This window comes from Hippopotamus amphibius, chromosome 5 (assembly GCF_030028045.1).
Source record: "Hippopotamus amphibius kiboko isolate mHipAmp2 chromosome 5, mHipAmp2.hap2, whole genome shotgun sequence".
In the NCBI taxonomy this organism is placed as follows: domain Eukaryota; kingdom Metazoa; phylum Chordata; class Mammalia; order Artiodactyla; family Hippopotamidae; genus Hippopotamus; species Hippopotamus amphibius.
Genome location: NC_080190.1, coordinates 29,220,464 through 29,239,149, shown reverse-complemented (window position 1 = coordinate 29,239,149; position 18,686 = coordinate 29,220,464). Strand labels below are relative to the sequence as shown.

The 18,686-nt window shown below is 51.6% G+C and overlaps 1 protein-coding gene across 5 annotated transcripts in view; it reads left to right on the top strand.

The window, feature by feature from the left end:
• PAX2 (paired box 2) overlaps positions 1-18,686 on the top strand; it is a 76,308-nt gene that overhangs the window by 41,913 nt on the left and 15,709 nt on the right. For all 5 annotated transcript variants that reach the window (XM_057735572.1, XM_057735570.1, XM_057735573.1 and 2 more), the window contains 2 exons: positions 14,791-14,966; positions 17,169-17,295. In XM_057735572.1, the coding sequence (XP_057591555.1) occupies positions 14,791-14,966; positions 17,169-17,295 (303 nt within the window). The remainder of the gene's footprint in view (positions 1-14,790; positions 14,967-17,168; positions 17,296-18,686) is intronic.

Genomic DNA, 18,686 nt, shown 5'->3' with positions numbered 1-18,686 from the left:
CTCCCTCCCGAGGTGCCCGCCGGCCTGCCTCAAAGCACCCTTTGTGCTCACCTCCGCTGGAGACAAGCGTGTGGGCATCTCACGGGGACTTCCCAGGGCTGGGCCGAGGCTTTCTCCTTCAGACAGAGCTTTTACACCTTGCCCGCCTGTCCTCCTCCTGCCCAGTCTTCCTCTTTTTCAGGAGCACTGGCTATAGTGTGTGTGTGGCGGGGGTGGGGGGGAGGTCTGGGTGCACACGGGGGCAGGGATAAAATGTGATCGAGACAGAGCAGACAAGAGGAGGGAAGAAAAGCCGGAGGAAAGCAGCCCCAGGAACCTGCATTAAAGTAAATGTAGTTTATGAAGTTTATGCTCTCCTCCTGGGGAGCCTCTCCGAGCCTGCCAGACAGCTCCTGAAGCAGAAAGTGCGGGCAGGAGTGCGAGCAAGCCAGTGACAGAGGGAGAGATGCATGGACACACACACACACACACACACACACACACACACACACACACTCCCTCTCTCTCTCTCTCTCTCTCTCTCTCTCTCTCGCTCTCTCGCTCTCTCGCTCTCTCGCTCTCTCGCTCTCTCGCTCACTGGCTCACGCAGATCTCCCTAGGCCCCATCAGACTTCAAAACCTGGGATGGAGGGATGCAGATGAGTGTTTGGTAGGAGGGACCCTGGGAGCTTCCCTGTCCTTTTTTTAACTCCCCACCCCCATCTCCATCTCCTTTGCAGTGTGGACCACTGGAAGCTGATCTGGGAAAAGGACAGTGTGCATGGTCTTGAGGTCTAGGTAGGAAAAGGGGCCAGAATGTGGTCTCCCAGGAACCTACCTTTTTACTGATGCTGGAGATCCATTTTTCCCTGGCACCTTGATCTAGACTAATCGGGTACCTCGCAGCAACTGAAGACAGCCCTTAAGGAGAAGCTTAAGGAGAAGAGTCTCTTAAGGAGAAACAATCAGAGACAGTATTTTTTTCTGAGAATTCAGAGGAAATACATGGTTGACCAGGTTAGGATATGGGAGCTCTCCGAAGGGCTCATAAGCAAGGTGAAGTAACTGCCTTTCTAGACTCTTCTTCATGTGCACAAGCACATGGGTTCGTATGTGTGTGTTCACTAGTAGTATGTAAGTGGGCCAGAATCCTTGACTTCAGAGGAAAGGAGAGCGTGAAGAAAAATGACCGGAAAGGGAAATATAGCAAAGGGCTTCGCGCTGGCCAAGGCAAGGTGAGGGTGGGGGCAGGGTGGCCACATCCAGTCTCCTGCCCCAGTGCTTCCGTGACATGCCTGGGCTGGGGACGGGCAGTGGGGAGAAGCCTACCTCTCACCTCTTCCTGGGAACTCAGTGTCCCTATTCAAATTTCTCCAGCAGCTGGGACAGAGGAGGACAACAGAGGTAGAGTCAGCTGAAGACAGAGAGTCAAGCAGGAGAGGGCACCAGAGGAGGGGAAGGGTGGCTGGATATTGCTGACTGTGGAGGAAGCTCTGGGAAGCCAGGGGAGGCGAGGCATGGAGGGAGGCGGAAACTGCCCAGGGGTGGCTTTTGCCCTTTCTCTACTCTTTTCTCTCCTCCTCCCTCTCTCCTTCCTTCCCTCCCCGTCCTCATCCCTCCCCTCTTCCCTCCACACATCTTTATTGGTTCCGGTAATAGCGTTGATTTGCATGTCAGGCAAAGCCTTGCTACACACACAAAAAGAAAACCCCAGCCATGGCGGTGCGGCAGTGTCAGCTCTCGCTGTTGTTCGACAGTGTAAAATTAAATTAATAAAGCCCCCAACACAGGAAAACATAACAGGAAATTAATGGCCTTTACTGTCGCTCTGATGCAGTCATTTGCAACCCTGCTTTCCGCACCAAAGACTTCATAAATGCAAGCAGTTTCTCTAAACAAGCATACTTAGAACGGCCTGGTATGTAATTTTTCGCCTTGCTTGTGTCCTTTGAGCTAACAAAGCCCCCTTCCCTTCTGGCTCCAGAGAGGTTTCTAACTGATTCTGGCCCCAGCTGGGGCCCGGCCCCAGGCAGAAGGCCCCAGCCCCTCCCTAGAGCCCAGACAGGGCTCAAGGAGGACTCAGGTCTCACCCAGATAGACCCTCAGCCAGCCCTCCTTCCCTGCCACCAGCAGCCGGTCAGCCCAGAGACCCAGCCTCTGCCCGCAGGCCAGCAGGAAGGCACAGTGCATGCTGTCAACCAGGAAAGTTGATCACTCTGGGGATTTCACCCAAACCCACCCAGTGCTCCCCGCTCCCCTTCCTCTGTGCAGCAGGCCTCTCTCCCCCACTACCTGTTTGCTCCCCTCCCCCACCCTGTCCCTGCTCAGCCTCTTTCTGCTTCCTCACATAGGGCCACACAGCACGCTGCCAGTGGGTGCCTGTGCCCTTCTTTAATCTATTCAAAAACGGGGAAAGTAACTATGGATATAATTCTCTGGGGTTCTAGGTCCCCCATAGATCCCTCTTCTCCCCTAGCTGGTTAGAAAAAATGAGGGCCCTAAATGACCATTCAGGCCATCCCTCTGTCCTTGGGCAGATTTCCCATAAACCGTTTCAGAGAGCTGAGAGTCTGCGGTGTTGCTTCGGTGCGTAAATAGGTGGGATATTGAGAAAACGTACACTGACCTCTCTGGGGATCTTTGTGAGCCCAAGTTTCCACTGTGTTGGGAAGTATAAGAAGAGCAAATAACCAGGATGTGGATCTCACAGAACTTACAGTCTACGGAGGGGCAAGGCTATTGCAGACCAGACAATAAGCTATTAGTTGAGTGCTGACCCATGTGGAATCCAGGGAAGTGGCTAGAAGAGCAGGCAGGAAGTGGGACTTGAGGCTGGAAATGGCTGTGATTTGGAGAGGCTGTCTCCAGGGATGTCTCCCCTGTGGAGAGAGGCCAGTGGCTGGGCTGAGAGCGGTGACAAGGCAGGTCATCTGGTCTTCTCTGCCACTCACATAGAACTCTCCCCTCTAGCAGTTCTGCCTGACACGTCACAGCCCCTGCCTGGTCATAGGACACAGATGGACAGTTGTCACTGTTAGCAGCACTGCCTTTATACTGAGTTGGTGTGGTGTTGAAGGAAGAGGATGGGACTTGGAACCCTGATGCCTGAATGTGGGCTCCATCTCCACTCCTTACTTGCTCTGGGACCTTTGGCTGATTACGTATTCTCTCCAAATCTGTTTCCTCATCTTTAAAATAGATAATGACATTTGCCACATAGAGTGGTGGCAGAGATCGCCATGTGACAGCCCCTCTTCTCTCTCTCCCTCCCTCTCTTCCATTCATTCCACCTGATTTACTGAGCACCTGGGAAGACACTGGGCTGAGCCCTGGGTGATTTCAGTTTCTCACATGGTGTGGTCCCTGCACTTGACGGGGGTCCTTCACCATCCTGGCTACCCATCTCTGAATTTATTCTTGGCAGTTAAAGTCCCTCTTAAATGAACACTAAACTTTAGAGACAGTCTAGCCAAAGCCAGGTGCAGTAGAACCCTTGCCATTCTCCACCTGGAGATTCTATTCCATAATGTAGCCTAAGATTACATTCGATTTTTTAGCAGCCGTGTCAGACTCAAGCTCCTATTGAGCTCGTGGTCAACTAAAATCTCGAGATCTTTTTCACATCAATTGCTATCAAGCCAGGTCTACCCCATTCTGCACTTGTGTAATTGATTTTTTTTAAACCTAAATATAGGGCATTCCATTTATCCCTGTTTAATTTCATCTTGTTGGTTTGGGTTCTTAATTCTACCTGATTAAGGATCATAAGGATGTCATCTATATCACCATCCAAGTAGGTTTTTTAAAGAGTTATTTTCCTTTAAAATAAAGGAAAACCACAAGGCTCACCAGTGAAGTCCTCCCTCTTGGTTGCTTAGGGACTATTGAGCCCAACAGTCATCAGCTGTTTCACTGTTCTTCATCTTGTCCATAAAGTTAGGAAAATTCTCTGTGAAATTCTCTGTTAACATTCACTATATGTTTCCTTAATTCAATCAATTAAAAAAATCCAATATAAGTTGATGAGCAGTTGGAATGTCTGTTATAGATAAAGCATAGCAGGACTGATTTACAAAGGTAAACAGGAAGGACACAGTCCTTGACCTCAAGAGGCTTGTAATCTAGTAGGGAGATAGATGTGCACACCGTTATACAAGGAGAATGTGATAGATCTATATCAAGGTGTAAAATGCTATGATAAACGTAAAGCGGCGGGGGGGGCGTTGCTTCCCATCAGGGCAATTGAGGACGTCTTCATGGGGTGGTACTTGATCTAAGTACTGATAACTAGTTAATGTGCTAGAACTTAGTGAGTGCACGCAGACCCCGCAGTATCACCATTTTCTTTTCTAATGCCCACAAATTAATTGCATGATAATTTCTTCTAAATGATTTCCAGACTCTAATATTCAATGTATTAGAGTGTTGTTTGCATAAGCTTACTGTTGCCCCTTTTTCATGATGGCATTGGTTTTGTCACTGCCTTGCCCTTTCGCTGTCACATCCTTGCTCAAGGATTATCAACAAAAAATTTAGGTTCCTACCTATCTTCCCCCACCCCCCACCCCACCTGAGTTCTGATATATGACTTACCTGGGCCTGAGAGAGGTAACGCAGTTGAAACGGTTAAGAGTTAGCTGCCTGGCCTCCTCCTGACCTGGGCATCTCCCGCTGGTCCCATTTTGAAGATTCTTTCTTTGATGGAGAAGACAAAGTCAAGCCAGGGCTTGAGAAGTTCTACCTTCTCTCTCGTTTCTCTCAGTATTACCTCCTTTCTTGAGCACTGAGCCTAAGCCTGCCTTCCTTTTTGTTCTTTCTCCAGACGTAGCTACCAAGGCCCTTTTTTGTTGTTTCAGCTTGTTCTGAGCTTTTGTCTTCCAGACAGGCTCCTGCTACTCTCATATCCATCCCTGGTTATGGTCCCCTCCTTCCATCTGTTGTGTGTCCTTTATAAGAGGAAAAAAATAACTTTTGTCTGATAATAAGTGTAATATATGCTTATTGTAAAAATATTTGGAAGATACAGTGAATTTTTAAAAAATCACCCATAATCTCATCACCAAGAGATAACCATTGTTGGAATTTTCTCATATTCTTTACAGTCTTTTTTTTCCTGTGTGTATATAATTATATATAATTTTTATCAAAATTGGAATGATACTGTATATACAGCTTGTGTCTTGCTTTTTTTACTTAGCATTATATAGGACCATTTTCACATATCATTAAATATTCTTTGAAAACATGATATTTTAATGGCTGCATAATCTTCCACTGTTCCATGTACATGTCCTTTTAAAATCTAGGCTCATCATATTTTAAAGCTTAGTCGTGTGCAACAATGACTTCCCTTAAATGCCCTCTCTTTCCACCCCTCCCCCACTCCCACTCCCTTTACTTTGTCAAGTTGATTATTTGAGCTTGTAGCAGCGGAATTTCATTTTTAGAGCATCCTGTCCTTATGGAATTATATTCCCTTCTAGAATCTCTTGCCATGGGATCACACAACTATTCTTTCCCTCAACACATTGCAGTTTGCTTTCCTCAAGTCAGATTCTGCCCAATGCCCCCTTCTTTCGCTACTGTCAACTGTAGATATGGTTGTTTTCTCCCCAGATCCCCAACACTTCCCTTCTGTCAGTTTTTCCTTTCTTGGTAAGAAGTAAGCAGCCTGGAGTAGTGGGAAAGGGCACATCCTAATGATGACTAGCTGTGTGACATGGGGAAATTACTCAACCTTTCTGAGCCTCTTTTTTTTTTTTTAATCTCTAAGAGGGAGCAGATTAAATTATCTCCATGATACTTTCTAGCTGTAAAATGTGATAACACTGAATCCAGAGTAGCAATGCCCTGTGCTGCTTCTTTTTCCTTCTAGAAGGTAAACTGCAAGACAAGTAAAGAATGGATCAATCTTTGCCTTTGGAATTCTTTTTTTTTTTTAATAAATTTATTTATTTATTTATTTACTTATTTACTTATTTATTGTATTGGCTGTGTTGGGTCTTTTTTGCTGTGCACGGGCTTTCTTTAGTTGCGGTGAGTGGGGGCTACTCTTCGTTGTGGTGCACGGTCTCCTCACTGCCGTGGCTTCTCTTGTTGTGGAGCACGGGCTCTAGGCGTGTGGGCTTCAGTAGTTGCAGCACATGGGCTCAATAGTTGTGGTTCACTGGCTCTAAAGCGCAGGCTCAATGGTTGTGGCACATGGGCTCTGCAGCATGTGGGATCTTCCTGGAGCAGGGATTGAACCCATGTCTGCTGTGTTGGCAGGCAGCTTCTTAACCACTGCACCACCTAGGAAGCCCACCTTTGCAATTCTGTATGACAAATCAGCCAACATTTTTTGTCACCTACTATGTGTCAGGACCTGGGCTAGATTTACAAAAATGAAGAAAATGGGTCTCTGCCTTTAATGAAGAAAACAAACATTAAAAAATAACTACAATACATACACATTCTAAACTTGGCTCTGCCACTTACTGGCTGGAGTGAGTACTTCGGGGCAGGTTACCTAGCCTTTCTAGCTCTCAGTTTCTCCAGGTTATGAGCTTAACAGCCAGAGGTGTATTGCCTGGGTTTGCTTCTGTCTCCTCTATCACTTGTTAGCTGTGTAACCTTATGAAAGTCCCTGAACCTCCGCACTTCCATTTCCTCACCTACAAAATGCGGATAATAATAGAAGATTCCTCCTTAAGTTCTGGTGAAAATAAAACGAGTTGATATATGTAAAATTCTTAGATGAGTGCCCAATATATAGTAAGCACTTAATGTTAGCTGTTGTTATTGTAAGGATTAAATCAGTGGATTATGCTAGGCATAGTGTCTGGTACCGTAATAGAACTGGATCGATTTTAGTTATTATTATTATTTCTGCAGTAGAGGTTTGGGTAGCTGTCTGTTGGAATACAGAGGAAAGAGAAGTGAATACCGCTGAGCCAGGAGCTAGCAAACCTCTGGTGTTCATCTGAGGAATCAGTCCAGAAAAGCTCGAGGGACTTGGCCAGGTCATATAGCAAGTGAGGGACAAAATTAGGATTTCAACCCAGGAGATGTTACTCCAAGTCCAGTATTATTTTGGGGCCCCTAATATAGTTAGTGTCTTCAGAGGCACATGGATGTAAATGGGCCCAGTAAGACTGAGGTCAGGCAGGCAGGTAGCCACGCCCCTGCCTTCCACCCTACCGTGAACTCATGGAGTCTTTAGAAGCAGGGCTTGGTCAAGATTAGCAGGTTTGCCAAGGCTGGAAGGCTGGGCAGAAGCTGGTCTTGCTCAAAGCCAGAGCTTTGGGCCAGGTTTCCAAGGGCTCCTTCATGCCCTCCTCTTGAGCTTGGCTTGTGGTGCCTGGCTAGGGCAGTCCCACGGATTGTCCAGTGCAAGGACGGGAGGCCATGGGTAATGTCATCCCATCTCCTTGGACAGGCAGTGTTTGCACCAGCTCCTTCTCCAGCCCCGCGCTTGCAGCCTCTTCCCAGCACGTGGCGCCCCCACTTTCCTCCTCTCTCCTTCTTTTCCTATCTCCTGCCCGTCTCTCCTCACCCCTTCATGCTCCTTCCTTTTCCCTTTTCCTTCTGGCTCCCCTCTGCCCACTCCCCTCCCCACTCTGTCAATCCTCACGCTTCTCCCAGTCTGGAAAGCAGCCCCATTCCTCAGCATCCCCGACCTTTCTCCGTGTTCTCAATCAGATGGGAGGCCAGGGTGGCAGCCCAGACCTCGCGGTCCTGCGCCGCCGTGGGGGTGGGGCCGGGGCTGCACAGGAGGACTGCCCTGAATGACAAGCGGGGATATTGATCGCATTCTGAACTCAGCCCAGCCGATAGAAGGTAATTAATGACTCCATTTGCCTCAGTACCGAGGAGAACAATTGAGTTTGAAACGGCAACAACTGGCAGCTGGGGAGACTGGAGGCGGCCTGGGGGTGAACCCCTCAGAGTGGGACGGTGGGTGTTAGAGGAGCGAAGACAGAGGGAGAAGGGGCAGAGGCCACCCCGGTCAGAATGGGATGCAGCAAAGAGCCCCTACCCTGACCAGCGCCCCCGACCCCTCCTGCTCCCCGAAGCCCTCTAGAGGCTGAGGTCCATCACCTAGTGTCCCCACTTCCTCCACACATTTCTCTTTTCTTCCTGTATCACTTTTTCAGGTCATTTTTGGTGAAGCAAGACTTACTTTTCCCAAGATGGCTTCTTGTTGGCTGTGTGATCACGCACGTGTTTTTTATGTGCATTCAGCTTGTTTCTTCGTTCGTAACATTGGACTAATGGTAGCTCTCCTGCAAGTGTTCTGTGGGGATTAGAGATAATATGTATAAAGCACCTGGAGCCTGCCTAGTACATCATTAGTGCTCAGTAGATGGCAGTGATGACGATCTTTGACAGGGAAGGCAAATTTGATAGAGTGGAGAGGGCTTTGGAGTCAGACATTCCTGAGTTCAAATCCAGCCTTTGGCTACTTTCTAGTTGAATGATGTTGAACAAATAATTTTGCTTCTCAAAATGAGAATACTGATAGTAAGTACCTCGTGAAGCTGAATGGATTTAATGAGTGTATGTGGAAGCCCTAATATTGTCAGTCTCCCCATACATGGGTAGATGTGTGTATTTGGGCTTGGAAAACGGAAGTTAGTATAGTTCTTTGCTATGCTTTAAACAAATTCCTCTCAAGTGCCTAATTCCTACTTCTGGGGAGTCGGTGAGCACCCCCTGTTCATTCCACTTTGATTTTGATGAGCCTTGGTGCTTTCTGACCAAGGAAATGGTGCTATTTCATCCTCTCTGTTACCATCACCCCCACCTACCTTTTGGTCAGCGCACAAGAATTTCTCTTGTCCCTTGCAGTGACGACTTTGGAGATTCAGGTACAATGTCAACACACAAGGAAGATAGAACACTTCTGTTTTGTCCCTTGTCTCTAGCCCTCATCCCTAATATGTGGCGTTCAGTGCCTGTCCCCCTCCCCACACTGCTGAGACCTCACTGGCCAGCCCTATTCATGCTTGGCCGGCAACAGGGTTCTGGCCTGGGGTCAGAGGGTCGGGAGGTAGGGCTCTGTTCCAGGGCGGCCCAGGAATGGATGCGGAGTGACAAGGCTAAGTGAATGAGGAGTAAAAGCCATTTTTATGAATGATTCTAGAAGTGGTATGTGCTTCTTGTACAAAGCCTGGATCCCATAGAAAAACTTAGATGAGAAGGGAAGCATTTGCTTATGATCAGGGAGTAATCACTGTTACCCTGTGGGCGGGCTCTCCTTCTGGTCAAGGTGTTCTTTGGTTTGCATTTCTCTCCTTTTGCATGGAGATCAGGGCCCTACTGCTGGAGCCCAGGCTCTGCATATGGGCTGGGCAGGCAGCTGCTGCCGCCCATTGCTGCTCAGGCCACAACTGTCCACGGGCACCTTCCCAGTGCAAGGCTCCCTGGTAGATATGCCCTTGACCTAGTCATTTACCCTCATCTACACTGCACTTCATTTACTCTGAGCCTCAGTTTCCTCACCAGTAAAACGGGGATTATAATCCCTAGCTACCGGGCAGAAAAGTTAGGAAGCCCAGATAACGTAAGGTCTATGAAAGCTTTTTGTTAATTGCTAGGCAGATATGAAGCAGTCAGAGGAGAAGACAATATGAGCCTTTGTTCCCTTTGAAAAAACAATCTACGTCAAAGTTTTAACTCAGCAGTTTAATTTAATTAATTTATCTATATCCTGCCTTATTCTGAAAAGTAGTTATGGTAGCTCACTCTCCTTAGAGATGCTACGGCCCATGCCATAGTGGACAAAGCACCTGGAATGGGTTCCAGTTCTGAGGGGCCCACTCCCCAGCTGTGTGACCTTGGACTGGTCACCTCCCCTCCCCCACCTCACCACCAACCCTGCTAGTTTTCATTACTATAAAATGAGGAGTCTGGACCCAAGGTGTCCTCTCATCATTCTGGGCTCAGCCAGCTCAGGGGCCACAGGCGGTAGCTTCAGTGTCGGGAGGGTGCAAAGCAGCAAAGGCGGGATGCTGGGAGGGACTCCGTGTCCTGGATGGGACCAAGTGGCCCTCAGCTGTGTTCCCTGGGTTTGGCACCCGGGCAGCAGAGTGAGATGATGTGGAGGGCAGGCCCGGGCGCCGAACAGCCCTGAATTCAAATCCCGACTGTCATTTACCAGCTGCATGGCCTTGAATAATCTATTAACCTCTCTTTGCCTCTGTTCCCTTATCTTTAAAATAGGTATCACAGCACCTACCCTTCAGGGTTGTTGGGAGGGTTAAATGGCGTGTAACAAGTTCGCAGTACTGTGAGCTGCTAATGCATGGTGGCTGGGCATGGACACCAGAACAGAGCTGAATCCTCCACATATGGAGACCAACAAGCACAGGGTATCTTCCTTGCTCTGGGAGGTCTTACTAAACCTTCAGCAACCACGTTTTCCAACCTCAATCTCAGAAGGTGGCCCGAGAGTGGGAGAGAATGTTGGAAATCATTATGGCCCAGAAAGCCCAGGACGTGTGGCACCATACTCCAGCCCTCCTCTTGGAGCTCTAACAGAGGATGTGCTGGATTTCCTGTCAAGGTGAAGGCTGAGGGCCTGCTCTGTCATTTAGGAATGGCCTTTGCTGGAACCAGAAATGAGCAGATAGATCCACTTTATTTATCCCACTCTTTGTGACCAGGGCCGTGGTGTGGGGAGTCCAACATAGAGGCCATCTCTGGGCCCCGTTCTCAAGCAGCCTCTGCCAGCTGCCTTGGAGGGCAGTTCTGCAGCTCCAAGGTTAAGTTCCAGTCTTAACTGGGAACACAGTGTGCTCTGTCCCTTGGGTAGAAGTACCATAGGTGGGCAGGAGGAGGGAGTGAGAAGGGCCTCCTGTGGACCAGAGTCGATGCTATTGGAGGCTAGCAAGCAATAGGGTGAGTGAAGAAGGGGCGTGAGTCTACCCAGAGACTTGCTGTGGGTCTTCCCACATCCTCTGACAGCTAGGGACTTGGGTGAGAGGTGACTGGGTATCCTGGGGTGCCAAGCCAGCCAGGTGGCTGGTCCAGAGACCTTCTGCCAGGAGTCTGGCTTTGAATGCCACCCAGGAGAGCCTCATTCATTCATTCATTCATTCATTGAGTATCAACTCTGTGCCCAGCTCCGTGCCTGGCACTGGAGCTACAGAGATGTACTGGTCACGGTTCCTGCCCACAGGGAGCTCCTAGCCTGGTTCCTTGGTACAAGGGGGTGGATGCTATCTAGTTACTTTCCTTCCGCTCACTCTGCAGCCTAGATCAAGACTTGCTTCTGCCTCCTCCTCTGTGTTAGCCCAGCTCTGCCGGAGAGCCCTTCAGTGCCTGGGCCTGGCACTGGCTCATAGCCCAGCTCCATCCTTCTGCCTTCCTGCCACCTGAGACTCTACCCTTGGGAAGCCCCACCCCAAGCCCTCTCTCTCCATGTCCTGAGGAGGTCCCTGCCAGTGGGTGGCGCTGACTGTGGCTTCCTTTTCTCTTCCTTTTCAATCTCTTCTTCCATGTTCTTTTATCTTTTTTGCTCCTCCTCTACTCTCTTCTTTCCTCCTCCACCCTCTCCCCTCCAACCCCACCCCCATCCAGGCCCTGGACTGCCCTGCTTATCTGCAGACCCAGGCTCCCAGGAAAGCAGAGCCAGCTGGGTTCACTCCTGTGGTGAGTGCCCTCAGCCCCGCCTGTGCTTCCCTAGACGGCTGGCATGGGAAGCTTCTTCCCTTTTCTTCCTCTCTCTCTTTCTGCCCCGCCTCCGGACTCCCTTCTTCCCTGAGTTTCTCCTCCTTGGACCTCTGAGTCCAGGCTTCTGGCCTCACTCCCTTCCCGCCCTTCCTCCTTGCCTTCGCTCCCCCCGTCCTCCTCCAGCTGAGGGAGTGGTGCCACCGGCCTCCGGGAAGAGCATGTGAGAGCCTGTGGGCCGTGTGGCTGATGTGGGGGGCCCTGCCTCCCTGTCCCCCACCAGTAATGCTGCTGTCCTCTCTCTGCCCCCGTGGCTCTCCTCCCTGCTCCCCAGAACTTTCTCTGTGCTCCTTCGCCATTCATCATGACTGCTGCCTTTCCCACCTCCCCGTCACCATCCTTCTCCTTTGGGGTGTTTCCTCAAGCCTCCTGCAGCCTCCCTTGGTGGTTCTCTCATGCTTTCATCACACCGGTTTGCTTTTCTGCTCCTCTAGCACCTTCCGTCCCTTCCTCGCCCCCACCTCTCTTCCCTCTCCTCTTCTTCCCTTTCCCCGCCTCCCTTGGCCACCCCTTCCAGTAGCAGCCTTCCTTTTGCCTTTCCTTCCTCCCCCCCCTTTCTGTCACTGCCTCCGTAACCTGCCTTATCACCAGGGCTTGAGTACACAAAAAAATAAATAAATAAAAAGGTCAGTGAGTGGAGGGAGCAGAAATAACCCCTAAAACAGTACTATCAGTGGAACATGATTGATCAATTGAATTCCATCGCGGCTGAAAAATGTGGGATTAAGTAGTGTATTATACGCACAATGAGTTGAGGCATGATGTTCATTTCAAGTTCATTTCGCCGGCCTCTGCCACCAGATCAGGCAATCAATAGGGGCAGCAGATATCATATATCACCTCTCTGCGGGCTGGGGAGAGAGCACCATAATCTCTCGCAAATTTAGAGTGACAGATTTGTCAAGATCTGAAGGGCCCCTGAATAAATGAAGGGAAAGAGACTCCTCCAGCCAGTGACCTGAGGACAAAGCTTCAGTTCAGCCCCCCCCCCCACCACACACGCACACACGTGCACACGGGCTGAGCCCAGCCACACACAGGCATGTACACAAATCATCACAGAGGCATGTGTGAGTCTCACCACACATATGCACACAGCCGTGCACAAAACATGTGAGCCCATGTTCACAGACAAATGCACTTTGCTCCCCAAGACCCACTGGTGACACTGCAGTAACCACACACAAAGACACTTGCTTTCTCCCTCTGCTCTAACAGAAGGGCTTCCCGAAAAGGTAGGAGGACTCCAGCAAGAGAGACTTAGACAAAATAAAACATGCAAATAGCTCCAAGGGGTGGCATTAGGATGACGGCACATCCCTGAAAGAGAAGCAGGCACGGGAGACACATGGGCGACGTGGACTCACGCTCCCCATGCGGTCGCATGCGTACACATGCACCTTTTCAGCAAGGTTCTTGCACTGTCATTTACACATACCCAGACACTTATTTATGTGGATGTTTATTCGTGTACAAATGCATATACACAGAAAATACACAAAAGGGAAAGGTAAATATGTCACACCCTAACTCAGAGAGAGAGAAGCATACACTCCCTCTAAGACAGAAAGTCATTCCAGAGGCTTACAAAGGAAAACAACACAACGGCCAAGTTTTGTAGCCTCGGGAACATAGGGAACATAGAAGTGTCATCAGGGCTGTCCTGTGTCTGTCTGTCCACCTCAGACGTGCGCCTGGTCTCCATTCTCTCTCATACACACATGTACACGCGCGCACACACACACTTTCTTTGCTTTCCCACCCTCCAGCCAGGATCAAGTAAAGACAGCAGGTCCCATTATGAAAGCAGGACCCCCTTGCTCCATCTGGGAGGCCAGCAAGAGAGGTTGGCTGCAGGTTGAGGTTAATCAATATGTAATATTTTCTATGGTCTCCTGAATGATACTGTATGGTGTTACTGTATATAATGCAATATTGATTATATCATATTGTATAATCACCTATAAACTGATATATATAACAGTCCCAGAGGAACACCCTGGGGCCTACAGCATGGGCTGGCCCCAGGCCCAAAGCTCCCCAGCTGGTCTTGGGCTGAGGGAAGCCAAGGAGTGGCCAAGCTGTGGCTGGGAGGACCCAGCTTTGGGCCCAGGGAGTTGCAGGGTGGGGGTTCAAGGAGCGCGGGCACAGCAGGTACTTGGCCCGCTGTGCACTCTGAAAACCCCAGTGGACTGGATGTAGAGGGCAGGGCCAGGGAGGCAGGGGTAGCAGAGTGGTGGGAGGCCTGGGGGACTGGCCTGCAGCCCAGGGAGCGGGCCCTGTGTGGCACGATCGTGGCCTTTCATACATGGGCGAGTCTCATCTCCCTGTAGCGACTGCAGGAGGAACCAGGTGGCCAAGGAGCTGCCTCTGGCAGAGCCTGGCCAGAGTTCAGGTCAGGGACGAGACTGAGGAGGGTGGTCCGGGCACAGCAGCATCTACAGGGACCCAGTCTTCAGTCTCTGCCCAAGTCGCGTTTCATGGCTCCTGTGCCACCTGCTGTCCTCCTGCTCTACTCTCAGGCCTGGCCCAATGCAAGCAGAGCGCCTCAGCTGGGCCCTGAGTCCCTCCTCCCTCGGTGGTGAAGTTAATTACTTCACCCAGTCTCCATGTTACACTCAGCCTCGGAGATTTGATGATTTTCCACCCTTGGAGTCAGTGGAACTGAAATTCATCTCAGAGCCGAGTTCAATTCTCCACAGGCTCAGTAATGCCGGCCAGAGACACCCAGCTCCTCCCCCAGGCGGATCCAGGCCAGGGGACAGAAGGGGTTCAGGGGAGACATGCCGTGGGGAGACAGCCCCTGGGAGCCCCTCTGGCTGCACCACCTCTGCCTAGTCCTTCCCACCACCCGCCCCCGATGTGACAACTTCCCTTTCTCTTCCCAGGTCATTCGGGGCAATGGCTGCCTCAGCCAGGTCTCCGAGGTGTGGCCAGCCCCTGGGCCAGCCCCTCCAGCCTCAAAACTGGGAGTGAGGGGTCCCAGCAGGGGTGCAAAGCCCTGGGGGCCGAGCCAGGTGCCCACCCCCTTTGCCCACGGCACTGTTCTGTGCCTCTGCTGACCTGCGCTCATGCCCCGAGTGTCCCTGTGTCCTCCAGATGTGTCCGAGGGCTCCGTCCCCAATGGAGATTCCCAGAGTGGCGTGGACAGTTTGCGGAAGCACTTGCGAGCTGACACCTTCACCCAGCAGCAGCTGGAAGCTTTGGATCGGGTCTTTGAGCGTCCTTCCTACCCTGACGTCTTCCAGGCATCAGAGCACATCAAATCAGAGCAGGTGAGGAAGGAGCTTTCTGCTTGCAGAAGTGGAGAGGGACTGGGCAGAGCAAGGCCTCTGGAGGACGTGCACACATGGGTCGGCCACGTGCACTCCCAGCATCATGTGTGCTACCTTTGGGTGCGCCGTGTGAACACGCTCACACGAGGACATTATAGCAGAGAAAATCATCGTGGTATATGGTAGTTAGAAATGGTGAGTTCTGGGTGCAAGTATGGCTGTAGGTAAATCTTATCGCCTTTCAGTTTCAGTCCTATCCTCAGTTTCCCCATCTGTAGAATGAAGGACTTGGACAGATGATCTGACAGGTCGCTTCCAGCCCTGCCATTCCGTGCTTCTGGCGTAGAGTACTCAGGAACGTCCCTTGCCTAAATGTCCCCAGGGTCCTACAGAATGTCCGAGTAAGCCTGGGATGTCAAGAGGTGAGCCCCCTGTGCCTGCCTCCTGACAGCCTACCCCTCAGACCCAATACTTCCCACAGATGCAGGACAGCCCAGAACACACAGCATGGGATGCAGCCCACAACACACCAGCACATTAAACAACGTGGAAACACATCTCCTAACTCTTCACATTTACCTGTGTGCATGTGTTCACAAACCACCACCACCCACCTACTCCCTCCCCACCTGCCACACAGCCCACAGGACTCACAGCACAGCACACCAGCCAGTAGGTGCGCACTCCACCCAGACCACCAGCTCAGCACACCTCCACGCCCGCCTCCACCCACACACCAGGATAGCCCCCTGTACACACGCTCCGACGCCGGAGCACACACCCCTTCCCTCCATACTACAGCCCAGGTCAGGCCCACAGCCGCAGCACAACACAGCCTGCCGTGTTTGCACACTAGGCACACACCCGCACACACGTGTACCAGCGCAGCCCCACAGACTACACAGCACAGTTCTACTCTAGGGCTCCAACAGCTCCCAGCCATTCGCCTTTCTCCCTGCCTGTCCTTTTATCCCATAAGCTGTTTGTCTTCATAAAACAAAAATCAAAAGTCTTTTTAAGGTGCCCTGAGCCATAAACCAACAAAGGAGGAGCCGGCCGAGGCGGGCGGCTTGGTGCACCCTCCCCAAGTCCCCGGCTGTATTACAATGAATAACCTTTATTTACTTTCATTAGACTATTAAACACCAGCACAGTCATTTTTCCCCCTGAAACTCGGAGCAGGGCCCATAAAGCAAATCCGAAGCCTAATTGAGTTCATTTTAATTTCTCTCCGATCACAGCGAATTACTCTGGTGATAAATCAGGGGGCAGCTTCACCCCCAGTAGAAGGCCTAATTTGCAGCTAATTACAAAACTGATTTCTACAGGAAGATCAATACGAGAAGGAATTGGAAATGACGAGGCAATCCTGTCCAGCCAGGGAGGGGAGGGGGTCCTCTGGGGGGGCCAGGAAGCGGAAGGGAAAAAAACAGACCCGAAAGAGCAGAAAATCAGTTTTAATTTAACGTAATATTAATCAGAGCAACTTTTCCTGCTTTGTGCGGGCTCCTGGTCGGCCCAGCTCTGGGGTCTGGCTTGGCGGTGGCTGCAATAAAAAGGCAATTACCCGAGTGTTTCGGGCAGGACACCCTTTCAGAGTCAATGACTGGCCCCCTCCCACCCTTCTGTTAGCCATGTGGACTCTCCCCCTCCCCAATTTCATACCCCAGTGCACAGGCAGAGAGCGAGGGGCCCGCGAGGCCGTCTTTGTTTGTTTTTTAAAAAGGGGCGCCAGCACCCCATCAGCCAGCCCAGCAGTGCCAGGCTGCAGGCCCCACTAGGCCCATCCCCCAGATCCTGCCTCTGCCATCATGTCAGGGGTCGCCCCTCCTCCCCAAGACTTCCTACCCCCGGGGGACCTTAAAACGCCCCTTGCCTCTCATCAGGGGCATTCCCACTACTCCACCCCTTCCTTGGGGCTTCTTAGGCAGGAGACGCTACAGATACGTAAAGGGTGCTGGGATACCCACCGAGAATGTACAGGCTGCACCTCAGCTTCCCCGAGTCAGGTCCGCCCCCACCCACGCACAACTCTCCATCATCCATTGAGCCCTCCCCTCCCATCCTCCCCGCCCTCTGCCTGCCCATCTCCTTCCACCCCATCTGGGAGGGCTCCCTGTTCCTCCTCCCCATCTGCACACCAAGCCCTCTCTCCGCATGTGCGCGTCAATAGCGAGCTGTCTCTTTTCTCTCTCCTCCCAGGGGAATGAGTACTCCCTCCCAGCCCTGACCCCTGGGCTTGATGAAGTCAAGTCGAGTCTATCTGCATCCACCAACCCTGAGCTGGGCAGCAACGTGTCAGGCACACAGACATACCCCGTCGTGACTGGTAAGGGGGCTTCCAGGAGGGTGGGGAAACTGCTTTCAGTGGGGGCGCCTCAGCCCATGCCATCTGGGGCCCAGTGTGACAAGGGGGCTCCCTGCCATGATCTCTGTAGAGAGAGAGTCTCCAAAAACCAGGGTGCTTCCCGAACAGATGTGTGCAGATGTGGGAGAAAAAAACTGTGGTCAGGGTCTCTGTGCGCGTCAGCCTGGAAAGGTCAAAGTCAGGAGGGGCTATGGCTGGTTCTCTCTGCCCAACCTTTTGCCTCTTTCTTTGCCTTTTTTCTTGCCTCCACCAAGGTGGCCAGAATTATGAGCCTCTCGCTAGGACGTGTGCAAGAGAATGAGGGCAAATAGGCCAGGCTGGCGAGAGTGGAGCATGAGTGCCCAGTGTCCAGTCCCCACACTCCTGTGTCCCCAAGGCTCCTGGGGGACCTGCTTTCCTCTCCTCTGGGCAGGCTGAGTGTGCCAAAGCTGTGGCTTTGGGCTTCAGGGCACGACACCTGGGTCTGTGGTTATAGATAAGCTCGATTATTTCAGCCCTTCTCCAGCTTCCCAGAGAAATCACTGAGACCAAGGCTTGATTTCAAGGTCAGGCAGGGTCTGGCCCGTGCCTCAGTCAGCTGCAGGGGGTGGGGGCACCTAATCCAGGTGCTTACATGGGTGAGGAGTGGCAGAGGCAGCTTGAGGGGAAGAAGGCCAAGGTGCAGTGCCGTGAAGGGCCCAGCTGATGAAGCTCCAGGCCACAGAGCTGTGGGCTGTGGAAGGCGCCTGGCACTGCAGAAGGGTTTCCGGGCCAGGGAAGTGCCCAAGTGGGAGAGACACACATTGAGGTGTTATTAAAATTCACCTAATTATTCTGGAGACACTAAAGCCAATGTGCCGTTTGTTCCTTGGGAGACAGAATGATTGAGAAGTGTCTCGGTGGGGACTGGGAGACACTGAGGCGTTACCTGCCGAGGAAGGCGAGCAGAGGCGGCCTGGGGACCTGGCAGCAGGGCTGCAGGCAGCCAGCAGCACGGCCAGCGGCAAAGACGGGGAGTGGGCGTGGCCCCACTGCAGGACAGAGCACTGCTTCTGACGCGGAGCTGTTCTGAGCGTGGTTCAGGTCAGAGATGGGCTGTGAGGGGCCACCCGGCCTCCACCCGGGGGGCTTGGGAGAGCCCTGTTGTTAGCTTTCCCAGATTCTCCCTAAGGGTTGTCCTGGTACAGCTGTTTACAGCTTGGACAGAGTTGAGCTCTTTGGCTAGGCAATCAGAGGTTGAGTTCTGGAAGTGTCGGAGGTGGGCTTTTGGGAGTGACAACCTTAGCTGAGTCAGGACACAGCCTACAATCGATTGGCGAGAGCCCTTCATAGCCCAGTTTGGAAGCTCTCTGAGCTGTGGGTATCCTGACCCA